General features: G+C 40.9%; 1 protein-coding gene across 3 annotated transcripts in view; it reads left to right on the top strand.

Annotated features, from left to right (window-relative positions):
- Positions 1-11,706, top strand: part of SUGT1 (SGT1 homolog, MIS12 kinetochore complex assembly cochaperone) — a 47,932-nt gene that overhangs the window by 17,440 nt on the left and 18,786 nt on the right. For all 3 annotated transcript variants that reach the window (XM_019529843.1, XM_019529842.1, XM_019529844.1), the window contains 3 exons: positions 1,824-1,858; positions 6,892-6,988; positions 7,852-7,959. In XM_019529843.1, the coding sequence (XP_019385388.1) occupies positions 1,824-1,858; positions 6,892-6,988; positions 7,852-7,959 (240 nt within the window). The remainder of the gene's footprint in view (positions 1-1,823; positions 1,859-6,891; positions 6,989-7,851; positions 7,960-11,706) is intronic.

The following is an 11,706-nucleotide window of genomic DNA, read 5'->3' as shown; positions in this document are numbered from 1 at the left end:
AGATGCATCTGTGGATGCATGCCAAGGTGCAGTTGGCCTTCCTAACTGCCTCTCCACACTGCCGGCCCATGTTCATCTTGGAGTCAATGATGACTTGGTTTTAGGTTTTGTTTGGAGTATTCTGGTTGTCATGCTAAAATCCTTTTAACTTTTGTTCCTGCAAGAAATATCAAGCTCTTTTGAGACTATATTGGAAATACATTGGGCCTTGGATTGTTGATCTCAAAACATCCCCAACTTTATGTACATAAAAGTGTACTACATGGAAAGTCTTTGACAAAAATAGTGAGAACAGCAAAAATGGCAGCCTTCCTTTGGCCTGTGTGTTATAGGCAAAAGTTTAAAAGGATAGGCATCTAGCTAATAGTCCCAATTTTATTATAGAGGCTTTTTGTGATTTTTAGATCAGGAGTTTAATTTCTTTGGGTCTCTTTTGATATCTGCAAATGGATATAATACTTGCCTACCTGAGAAGGGGTCGTATTCATTACTATTTATAAAATGCTTTGGGTAACATCCACAAAGGAACTTAGATGTCTAAATTCCAGCAAAGTTTTATAAAGCAGTACATAGAAACACTGCCTAGCTTCTGTTTGGTGCATGTGTTTTTGGCACCTAAAGACTAGGTGTGAGTGTGCACACTAGCAATTGCCGTTGTGACTCAGCTGGGCATTAAAGTACCTAATACTGTGCAGTACTTCAGGAATAATAAACCTTGTGTGCTGAACACTGAGGCAAAGCCTAGTCTCTTTGGCACTTTCATAATTAAGCTCTGCCTTTGTATGGCAAAGAAAGCAAGATTCATGGGGCCAGAAAAAGCAATGACAGGGAGCATGACTACAGCTCAGTGAAGAGGATACTTGCCTGATTCTGTGTTTTTGGTCCTTGCTTCTAATTATTGTTTCGGCATTGAAGAGTCCTTGGATAAAAAAAAAAAAACATGGACCCAGTCCTAGGAGAAGGGACCAGAACACATTGTTCCAATCTTGTAGGTCAGTGCCCTCGCCACTGGGCTAGAGTCAGATTCCTTCTTGCACTTCATCTCTGGCTTTAATGATTTTGCATATCTTTTGACAACATGGTACATCTCCAGTGAGAGTTGGAGAGTGCCATTTTCTGAGCTTTTGTGCTGTCCTGGCAGTTCATGGCATTCTTTTGGAAGGCAGAATATGTGGGTTGGGTTTAAATCAGGCCAGCAGGTAAGTGAATGCAGCCTTTGTGCTTCCTGCATAAGTACTGAAAGCTGTAGGCAGTTGGTGACCACTAGTATCTCTGATCTTCTTTTAAAGTGGCTTGACAGCACTTAAATCTAGGCATAGGTTTTAGGATGTGAATTTCAGTCTTCTGTAGGCACCTAACTCTGGGCTGCCAGTAAACACCCCGTCTTGGTCCAAAAGGGAAGTTGCATTTTCAGATGCACTCCTCTTTTGGCCCTCTTAAGTGCCCCTCCATGCTTTACGCTTTCACTGCCAATGCTAGTAGCTTACCCCCCCCTATTAAAGTTTAGGTAATTTAGGTGCCCAGTTTCAGGTTGTGAGAATGCTGAGCAGCTCTATGCCCAAGTCCTTTTGTGACTTAAGTGTTTCAGTTATTTGCTCTTCCTGCCCTTATCTTCCCTCCCCCCCATTTTCAACACTTTTTAAAATTTGCTTTAAATAACTGGCTATGGACTTATAAATGGATTGAACTTTTGTCTTTCTTTTGTATATTAGTTAATGCACTGTTCACTGTAATACTTCTGTGTACCTTATATAATATCATGGTGTACTGTTAACTTGATCCGAGTTTCTCTTGTCTTTCCTTATGTCATGGGCCAGAATCAGACTACCCAACAGCAAACTTGGCCACCCAAGATCAAGTAAGTCTTTTTATGTTTATTACATAACTATTACAGTCATTTTAGTTATTGTTCCTGGTGTGTAACATGTATTTTGTAGTGTGTCCTTGTTCCAAAATGTATAGTCTGGTTTACCTAACTTGAAAATAAATGTTATATGCTAGAGTAGGGGAAAACTAGCAAACTGCTTTCTCTGTGGTGACTGCAATATTTAGCTTTCAATAAAATGTCTTCTGGTTGTTTTCTTTTCATTGGTAATATTCAAGCAAGATGGGAAGTATTTTCTCAAATGACAGTCCTGAAGAGATTAAACTGGGTGGAGAAAAAGGTGTTTAAAAACTACAGTTTTAAGGGAATGCTGTCCAACAGTTCACCCCCAAAATGTTACAATACCTTTTCTGTCTTAAGGGTTTTGTTCTGTGCAGCAGGGTGTAGATAAATGTATATTTTAACAAGGAGCATTATTTATATACATGTATTATGTAAATGTATATTTTAACATAGGGAGTGCCCATCGGGTATTTCATTGCAGCTGTTAAATCTGAATGTTCTTGCACTCATAAAAGTGAGCTAAATTGCTCTGACTTTGACCCTCGTCATAGCAAGGTTCAAATTGGAGCTATTCTGCTCTGTGCTCTGGGATTATGCAGACATAATAGTTGAATCATAACAGCAATGTATCTAGTATGTCTGTCTGTGCTTGAACTATTCCAAAAAATGCCACTGTTTGGAATTGGTTCAGTTGCTGTTGTAGTCCTGTCAAAGCACTGTAAGGGGGTGGTAGTGAATACCCAGCACAGCAAGCCTCCCAGTGGCCAAGTGCCCCAGTTTCCCCTGAGCAGGGGAGGAAGGCCATAATTGGCTAGATGCCAAGGAAGATTATGATGTCAATTGCCTGCAGTTACAATTTTTGACCCCCTCCCCCTTCTCACTAACATTGAGTTCATTCTTGATAGTATACTAGGGTTTGGTGCTTTACAGCTTGATATGGGGGTTAAGGGGTGGCCAGTAGCTTGCAGGGGGACTGCCTAGATGGCTGCTTCTCATTTCCCAGGGGCTGGGTGCTCCAGTGGGGTGCCTGAGGTTTTGCTCAGTCCAGACATTCCCTAAGGTCTTTCTCAGACTTAAAAAGACTTTCCCTTGGGATGGCCTGGTGGGACCCCTGCTTCTGGGAGCTGGGTATTTTGGGTAGTGTGACATGTCTGTGTCCCTCTTAAACAGTGTTTCTCTCCAAGCCGCTTATCATTGCCTTGAACAAAGTGAAGTTGTCCAGGCTTTGGGCATCCCAAGTTAATTTGGGGTAGGGTGGGACGAGGGGGTACCCAGGATGCTCTGTGGATCTGCCCACGGTCTTTGTCCATTACTAGGAATGGAATGAAATTGCTCAAAGGCTTGAGGGGAAAGCGCTGTTCAAAAGTTGCACAGATCTTGGGCAGCCCCCACCCCCAGGAATTCAGAAGCAGGAGTACCTTCTATCCATGTAGCTGCCATGGCACTCCCCTCCCCCCATTTTCCAGCCCAAATCAGTCTGAGATGCCCCAGAGCCTGGTTAGTTGCCGTCAATGGCATGAAACTGACAAGCAGTTTGGCAGAAAATGTGGGTTTTGTTGTTTTTGGTTTGTTTGTTTTTTAAGTTGCCCGGATACTGAGCATCCCTTCAAAAGCACTGAGCACCACAGGAACCAAGAAGCAAAGGTATCCCTGTATGCACCTGATACTACCGCCCCCTCCCCAAATCATCCCTGGGATAGCACAGACTGGGTCAAATGCAGGCAATATAGGTTGGCATAGTAGAGTTCTGGCTGTATACTAGAGAAACTAGCTGCTTTGTGGAGGTTTTGGGGAGTGGTGCGGTGTGGGGTGCTTGGAGGACTGATCAGACACTAGTCCTGGAAAGCTTGGTGTCCTCGCATAACACTGATCCAGTTCAAGGAGGACTGATTCAAAATAATACCTGTTTATCCAGGTACATATTTGAAATGTTGCAGGAGGCTTAAACCATTCTAAATTTGGTTTGTATGTCTGGATGCTTTTGTTTTTAAATGCTGTTTATAAACAGCTTTTAAAATGATTCAGAGTTATGTTTATCTGTACTTTTGTTTCACTTTATTTCACTCAAGTCATTTGGCCATCTTGTCACTTAAGATGGTTTTAATTTCTTAGGGGAACATAGAATCTCCATCTTGGAGTGTAGACGCATGTTACAACTCATTACAATGTAATAACTGTTATAAGTATTATCTTCATGTTTCTGTAGAGATAGAAGTGTCATACAATTCTTGTAATTTTACCTGTTTCCTAAAAGCATTCAGATGTACTTCAGTTGTGTTGCTGCAAGAAGTTGCAGAGGTAACAGTTGTATTGGAGTAGCTTATGTATTTTCCTGAGCAGCTGTGCTTCTCCCTTGTTAAAGTGATTAAAAATTACCTCTGCCCATAGCTTCAAAAGTTGCTTGCAGACGTTCAAAAACAAAAAACTCCTTGCTTTACTGGAAGAATCAGTACATTACTTTGACCCAGCTCTGCAATGTGTATGGATCTGGTGCCTCAGTGTGGCTTTTTGGCACTTCTATTTAAATCTGATTCAATCAGCTATTAGATAAAAGCACCAAAGTGGCCCCACTAAAGCACCCGATCTATACAGGTATCAGGCGAGCTGGGTCCAACTAATGTGCTGCAGCTTCTGGGCATGTGCTGGGCTCGGTGTGGGAGCACTTTGAGTTTAAAGTGCTGTTTCTTGGGGTTTTAAATGTCCGAAAGCAGCCAAAATACTAGAAATGGACTTTACTGAACTTAGTGTTAGTGAGAAGGGAGGTAAAAAATTGTAACTGCAGGCAGTTGACGACATCTTCTTTGGGATCTAGCCAATCAGAGTTTGCAAGCAGCCAAAATGCCTAAGTAACTTATGAATTTAGGGGATTGGACTTGATAGCCCAGGAACTTACTGTCCAAGTTCCTTTGAAATACAATCTCTCTCTCAAAACAATGTGCTTGCTAACACAGGCTGAATTTCCCCTTCATGGGAATATATCTAGTAGCAAGAGCAGTGGTTCTCAACCTTTTTTAGGCTCAAGGCACCGTGTGGAAAATGTTAGCTTAAGTTTTCATTCAGGTTTGTTTTTTGTTTTGGGTTTTTTGTTTTTTTTTTTACTACAGAAAAATAATAGAGCAATTCTTCTGTTGCAAATAACTTGGATCACAACAAATCAGAATGTCTTTAACACTGCATTCCTATTTGATATATCTGGGTTTATCTTCTGAATCCTGCTTGTACACCTAGAACTGTTAAGATTGTGTGGCATCCCATTGCACTCCTGAAAAGATCTCAGGGCACTCCAGGATGCTGTGCCACTCTTGTTGAGAATCACTGAGCTAGAGTAAGGAATGGACTGGATTTACTGAGTTCTGAGTGCTAACCCTAATTCTGTTGCTAATCATGATTGAGAAGTCTACCCAGTTTTATAAGTACTGCAAGTAAATATATCTGCTTGCATACCACACACAGCTTTCTCCCTGAAATCAGCCCACCAAATTTGGGACATTTATCTTAAGCAGAGCAACTGATTTTTCTTAGCTGGAGTAGGAGCAAGGTAGACCATAGCAAGCAGACACTGCTTCATTACTGCCAAGATGTTTGCCACTTCCTTAGCCTGCAAAGAGCAGATGCAGAGTTTAGTGTTAGAACAGCTACTGAGGTGGCTGAGGGTAAGTGAGCTGCTATATGAAGTCTGTAATATCTTGATGAAGCTTGTGTTCTGAAAACAACACTTTACTATTTAAAGCAACTGTATGGAATACTACTGTGTTTGTTGCTTACAGCATGTCCCTTTTCCCTGAAAATTGGGGTAAGTATATTAAGTAGGGAAGTTAAAGCTTGTTTGCCTGTGATAGAAGCTCCCTGCTTTTGATTCCTTCTCCCCAGTGTAGTAACTCTGATATTACTATTCAGGCAGCTGAGGCTGAGGGAGTCAATGTCCCATTCACTTCACAGATGCTAATAGATCGTCTCTCATTTTTAATGGTCAGTCCACTAAACAAGCTAACCTTTCTTAGGACTCTATTCCTATTTCTCTGGTCCCTTTTCCTATTTCACACTCTTTAGTCCTTTCAAAGATCATGGGTCCACCTGTGGAGACTAGGCTTCAGCAGCAGCTAGGGTTTCAGTTGAGCAGGAAAGGAAGGTTGAGTCAACTGAAGATTGGACCCTGTCCCTGCTCTCTGCAGCCATAGCTCTGGGGGAGAGGGGGGTGGAATTCTTCATAATACCTTTCAAAAAACAAGTTATTTATTATTTGGGGCATGTTAAATGGAAGAAAATATACAGTAAAGAAGTGACAGTCTCGCTACTGTCCTTACAGGGGCCTGGGGCCTAGTCTTATTGCTGTCCTGCCATACCAAGAAGTACCTGCTGCCTCACCCAGACTGTTTTCTGGGATGCCACATTTCCTGGACCAGTGATTTCCAAAGGGTGTGCCCCACAGCACATTAGTGTGCTGTGAGACTGATGGAAATGTGCTATAAAAAATAGGCTGGATGGCACCCTGGCTAAGCTAGCGCACACAGCTAGATAGGGCCCACAGACCAGTGAGTTAAATGTGCTGTCACTTTTAATCCAGGAAAAAGGTGTGCCCCAGATATCAACAGAGCTGGGAAACACTGTCCTGGACACTATTGTAAGAAGGCTTAGTTTGTGGCACGTAGCCATAACTCTGGAACAATATTCTTTTCTACATTGTGCCTTCTAAAAACAAGGTGCATCTCTTGGGGGGGGTGTGGTATGCCAGGTATATTTAAATCAGACTATCTTTCTAGTTCTTTCTTCTTGGTAACTGTAACTCTTCGTTCCATTATTAGTGTTTGTCTTATAAAACCCATTAAACTTACTCTTACCAGAGAAAGGAACAGTCCTAAGTACCTTTCTTTGGTTTGTTTTATATCGCCTTCTGCGTTGTCTGTCATTGTAAAGCATTTTACTCTACAGTAATGTTAATGTTTAATCGGTTTTCTTGCACATGGTTCAAATACATTTTTAAAATCTGATATCCTTCTTTTAAGGTACGACTGGTATCAAACCGAATCTCACGTAATTGTAACTATCATGATCAAGAATGCACAGAAGGATGATGTCAATGTACAATTTTCAGAGAAAGAGGTGATTATACTGGTTCACTTCAACTTGAGTGCTTAATAAATATATCTTCATTTTCTAGTATGTCTCTTTGCTTATACTGAATTAATATTGAGTCCACTGCCTCTTTATTCCAGTTGAGAACAACCTAGAATTTTTACAATGATTGTACAGGAGAACATATACAATGTGCATATTGGTATCTGTTGGTCGATTCTTTTATTTTTTTCCTTTGGTATCACTCACAGGTCTGACTATCTTGATAAGTAGCAGCCAGTTTTAACAAAGTATTAGTGTCGATTGTATTTCTGGTGCATCTTATATTTAATTTTGGTGTCTGAAACTGGCAATGGAATAGAGAAAAAAGCTTTTTATATTGTTCCACTAACTTAGTTTTTAGTGAACTGACAAGTGCCTATGCTAAGATAATATTTACTTTTAATGGGCACGATCACATACATGCTTCCTGCCATGTATTTCATATGTTTACTTAGTAAGAGCCAAGTTGCATAGTTTTTCTATATAACATTATCAGTGTCTGGATATGTTATTGCTCCCATGCAGTTCTTTTCATAAAAAAGTCTGATTACGTTGTTGAGATGATAAACTTTTTGAGTAGTTGGTGGGTAGGAACATCAAACACCACCTGTTTATTTTCTAGCTTATTTGAAAACACCTTGTTGAATAATACAGTGAAAAGTAGCGGAGTTGAAACTCTTGTCTTACACATGACGTTTCACTAAAATTTTCCAAGTGAAGAATTATTCATTTAACTCTTGAATATTGAAAGCATTATCCTTGTGGATTAAAATTAACTCCAATATGAAGCGTTGTATATTCTTCAAGATGATGAAAGATGGTGTGTTTTTTGTTTTTTTTTTAAACAGATGAATGCATTGGTGAAACTTACATCAGGAGCAGACTACAATTTAAAGCTTGTTCTTCTTCATTCCATAGTACCAGAGCAAAGTACATTTAAAGTGCTTTCAACAAAGGCAAGCTTTTAAAGTGTAAATTTTCTTTGAATACTTCTGGTGTTGAAAACATTTCTGCTCTTTTGTCTTGTCTTCCTATGACAGTCATAATGATTAATATTTCTTATGCATCAGAGTTTGTTTCCAAGGTGCCTTTCAGCCAAAGAAAGGCTTTCTAAACGGATGTGTAAATATCAGAAGCAGTGAAATATAAGCTAAAGCTTACTGAAGTGCAAATGACTTTGGTTACAATGTGTGGGTGCTTTTACTTACTGCTATAGAAAGATTGCTATTATATCCAGCTCTTTAATTTGTGGCTTGTGAGTGTATGAACTGTTTTATCTAAAGTTTTAGGAGTTAATGATTACAGCATTTCAAAAAGTAGTTTTATGCATATAATAAAATAAGTTGTCAGACTTTAAGGCCTCTGTGTTGCAGTAATTTTGGCATTCTTAATGTATCTTCTTCCCTTTCACATACAAAGAAGTCAGAATGCAGTTACAATATATGCTTTTCATTAAACCCTTCTCTACCCCCTGCTTTCAGTAATGTTCATGCATTTAAAGGTAGTATGATTATAGACAGGCCATACTTCTCATGTCGTCTTATTTTAAATCTATGGGATAGAAGACAGGATTTGACCATGCCAGAGCATGGAGATCAGAAATTTACCACTTTAAGGCCCCTGATGGACATTATACTTATGACATGATTAACTGGTTAATCACATCTTAAGGAGTGATGAGGACACATGTTCAATAAATTAACAGTGTAATAAATAAGGAATAAGCTACAAAGTAATAACTTTGAAGCTGGTTCCTATCATACCTTTAATTGAACTTGCGGCCAGTGCTTTTAGCCTCTGGAAAATGCTGGAGCCTTTCAAGACCACTCTGCACTTGTGTGGTAGGAGTCAGCTGACTGAGGCTTCTAGCTGGTGGAGTGCATGGTGTATTCCTGTGGCTGGGGGAGATCAGAGAGTCCCTATATAAACTTCTAAAGCACTGATAACACCAGTGGGCAGGGGAAGGGAAGAAGGCTCAATAGAGAGGAGCCAGTGGGAAGACCGTTGTCTTTGTATGCTTTACCTGTTCTTTCCTGCTGTCATATGGAAAAACAAGAGGGTCTTTGAAATATAATCTGTGTCATGTAATGTGTGGTTTTGTTTGTTTGTTTTTTGTAAAGATCCCTGCCTACATGAACACCGCATGCCCCCAGAGGCTGGGGGCGGGAGGCACGGTGAGCTCCCACAGGCAGCGGTAGTGCTGTTAGTGGCAGGAGCATGGTGGCAGGAAGTGGGGAGCTCCTGCAGGCACCCACAGCACTGTCAGTGGTGGGGGGGAGGGGTGGCAAGCACCGACCAGCAGTCAGCAACTGCTGGTGGGGGTGTGGCGGCAAGTGGCGACTGCCAGCAATGTTGGCAGCACCTTTTCACAGGAGGTGTGCCACCACGCTCAGGGGTTGCACATGCACCCGTGTGTATTCCCTGTGCATTGCCAATGGCTGCCTCGGTTTTGTTTTTAAAACTTGCAGATGCCCTGCGTAGCTGTTATCTGGTTTGGCTGATTTGGAGACGAGTAATCTGGTGTTCTATAAAACAGTTTGGCTGGGGGTGGGGCTCAAACTTGATTAGACACACCACAGTTGTGCATAACTTTGCAAAAGGTCATAACTGAACCAGGAAAGCTTGGGAGCCACTAGCCTAGATATGTTTGCAGTTTCTTCTCCGCGTTGACAGAGCATGGAATTTTAGTACTTATGAACTAAGCAGTTTAAGAGTTTCTTACATATTGAGAGTTCTAGTTGTTGGATACATTGTCTCTTGTACAGAAAATTGTGCAAGGATATATAGTTTGTAGGCACGGTAAGGGTGAGGACACATGTCACTACAGAGATGGGTAGACATACTTGTGTAAGCCACTCTGCTCTAAGTTAAAGGTAAGGAGTAACACTTTTCCAGTGTCCTGGCCATAAGCTCTACACCATCGGAGGTGGTTCAAGCACCTACATTGAACACCTTCAAGAGTAAATTGGATGCTTATCTTGCTGGGATCCTATAACCCCAGCTGACTTCCTGCCCTTTGGGCAGGGGGCTGGACTCAATGATCTCCCAAGGTCCCTTCCAGCCCTGATGTCTATGAAATCTATGAAACCCCCAGTTTATTTTATCCAAGGATAGTTGTTTGTGTACTGCAAATAACACCCTCTCTTCCAGTGGCTAGGTCGGGATGGCAACATTTTTGGAAAGTGCCAAAAACACCTCCAACCTCAACTTGTAAGATGTTGGTATGCCAAGGGTGGATGGCAGGGGAGCCACTAGGGACCTCATCCTTGTGGCAGCGTATCCCCAACCCCAGCCCCTTCCCCACTGTCAGTCCCAAGGTGCATGTGCGAAGCAGAATTCCTTTGTGCATGCCACACTCCAGTATGTATGCTGGGGGCTGCCTGCCCTGGGCTAGGTGTTGTTTAGTGAGGCACTAAATAGTATCTACTGCAGGCAGAGAATGTATGAGTTGTTCATATATCTACCTTTTACTACTGAGTAAATTTACTGAGAAGTAAAACCTAGTGTAAATTTATAATAATTATTGTGCAGTCTGCATCTGCAGTTTAAGCTTGCTACTTTATCATACTCGTTTCAGTTTTGGCCAGCAGGTGGTGATTTGGTTGAATACAGTCTGGTAAGAGTATTCTGAGGTTTAGAACATTTTTTTCCCCCCCCCAATGTTTTAGGAATTGTGTATGCTTGTAATGGACTTTAGGAACTTGGGTTTTTCAGTTTAATGTCACCCTTTTATATAATCTGATAGCTGCTCCTGTTGTTACTCTTATGTACTTGAGAGAACCATCTCCCACTTGAATTCTTCTTACTTGTAAAACGTAGTAGGAACCCTATAGCATCTTACATGAGGTCCAGATACCCTAGCCAGCTTCATCTCTCTGTGGGAGAACCCGGTTTCACTACTGTCAAAATTAGCATGCTCATTATATTATATCCACATCTCTAAGTGTCCCAGAATGTTATTCTCATTCTTTTCTGTTAAGAGATTGGAGCACAGACTCCAAAATATGCTAGTCTTTTCTTAGGTCTGTGGATATATACTCAGATCATGGCTTTCTGCGGTGAAGCAGGCTAGGAATTCTGTGACAAGATACTGTTGAAACAAAGACTTTTATTGAATTGAACATGAAAATGAGTAAGTCGCTACAAAAATTCTGTTCAAAATATATTTCAAAGTACATTTTATTATACTCTTAAGTTTTTAACTTCAGGTCGGGTGATGCAGAATCTTGTAAGAATACGCATAACTTTATACAACTTTTGAAAGCTGGGGAAGTAAGAGGTGGATGGTTTGGGGGGGGGTTGTGTGTAGTTACAGGCTTCTTGTCATTTGGGGAGGTGTTAGACTGGAGTATTTGAATTTTGGGGATATGAAGATGGTGATGGTAGTCAACAGAAAAAATGTCACCAGATATAACATCTAAAAATTCCCACCCTAGTATAGTAAACATGGTAGCTCATTATGTCGGGGCTGCTTCAGGTTTGTAGATTCAGGCAAATGTTGTCCTATGGGATATACATTTGTGTTTGGGTCCTTTTACTGTCATGACAGAAATTAGATTCAGGATCCTAATCTGTATTGTATCATTCTGCCCAAGGCACACTGTTAGCATGGATATACATAAACAAGTCGCATTTAATTTTTTACTTGTCTCAGCTATTTGATGGAAGTTTTTACTCATTGCTGCTATAAGTGCAAGTCTAGT

Source organism: Crocodylus porosus, unplaced genomic scaffold, assembly GCF_001723895.1.
Source record: "Crocodylus porosus isolate Cpor-Errol unplaced genomic scaffold, CroPor_comp1, whole genome shotgun sequence".
Taxonomy (NCBI): Eukaryota; Metazoa; Chordata; order Crocodylia; family Crocodylidae; genus Crocodylus; species Crocodylus porosus.
Note: the sequence above shows the minus strand (reverse complement) of the source record. Positions and strands in the feature narration are given on the sequence as shown.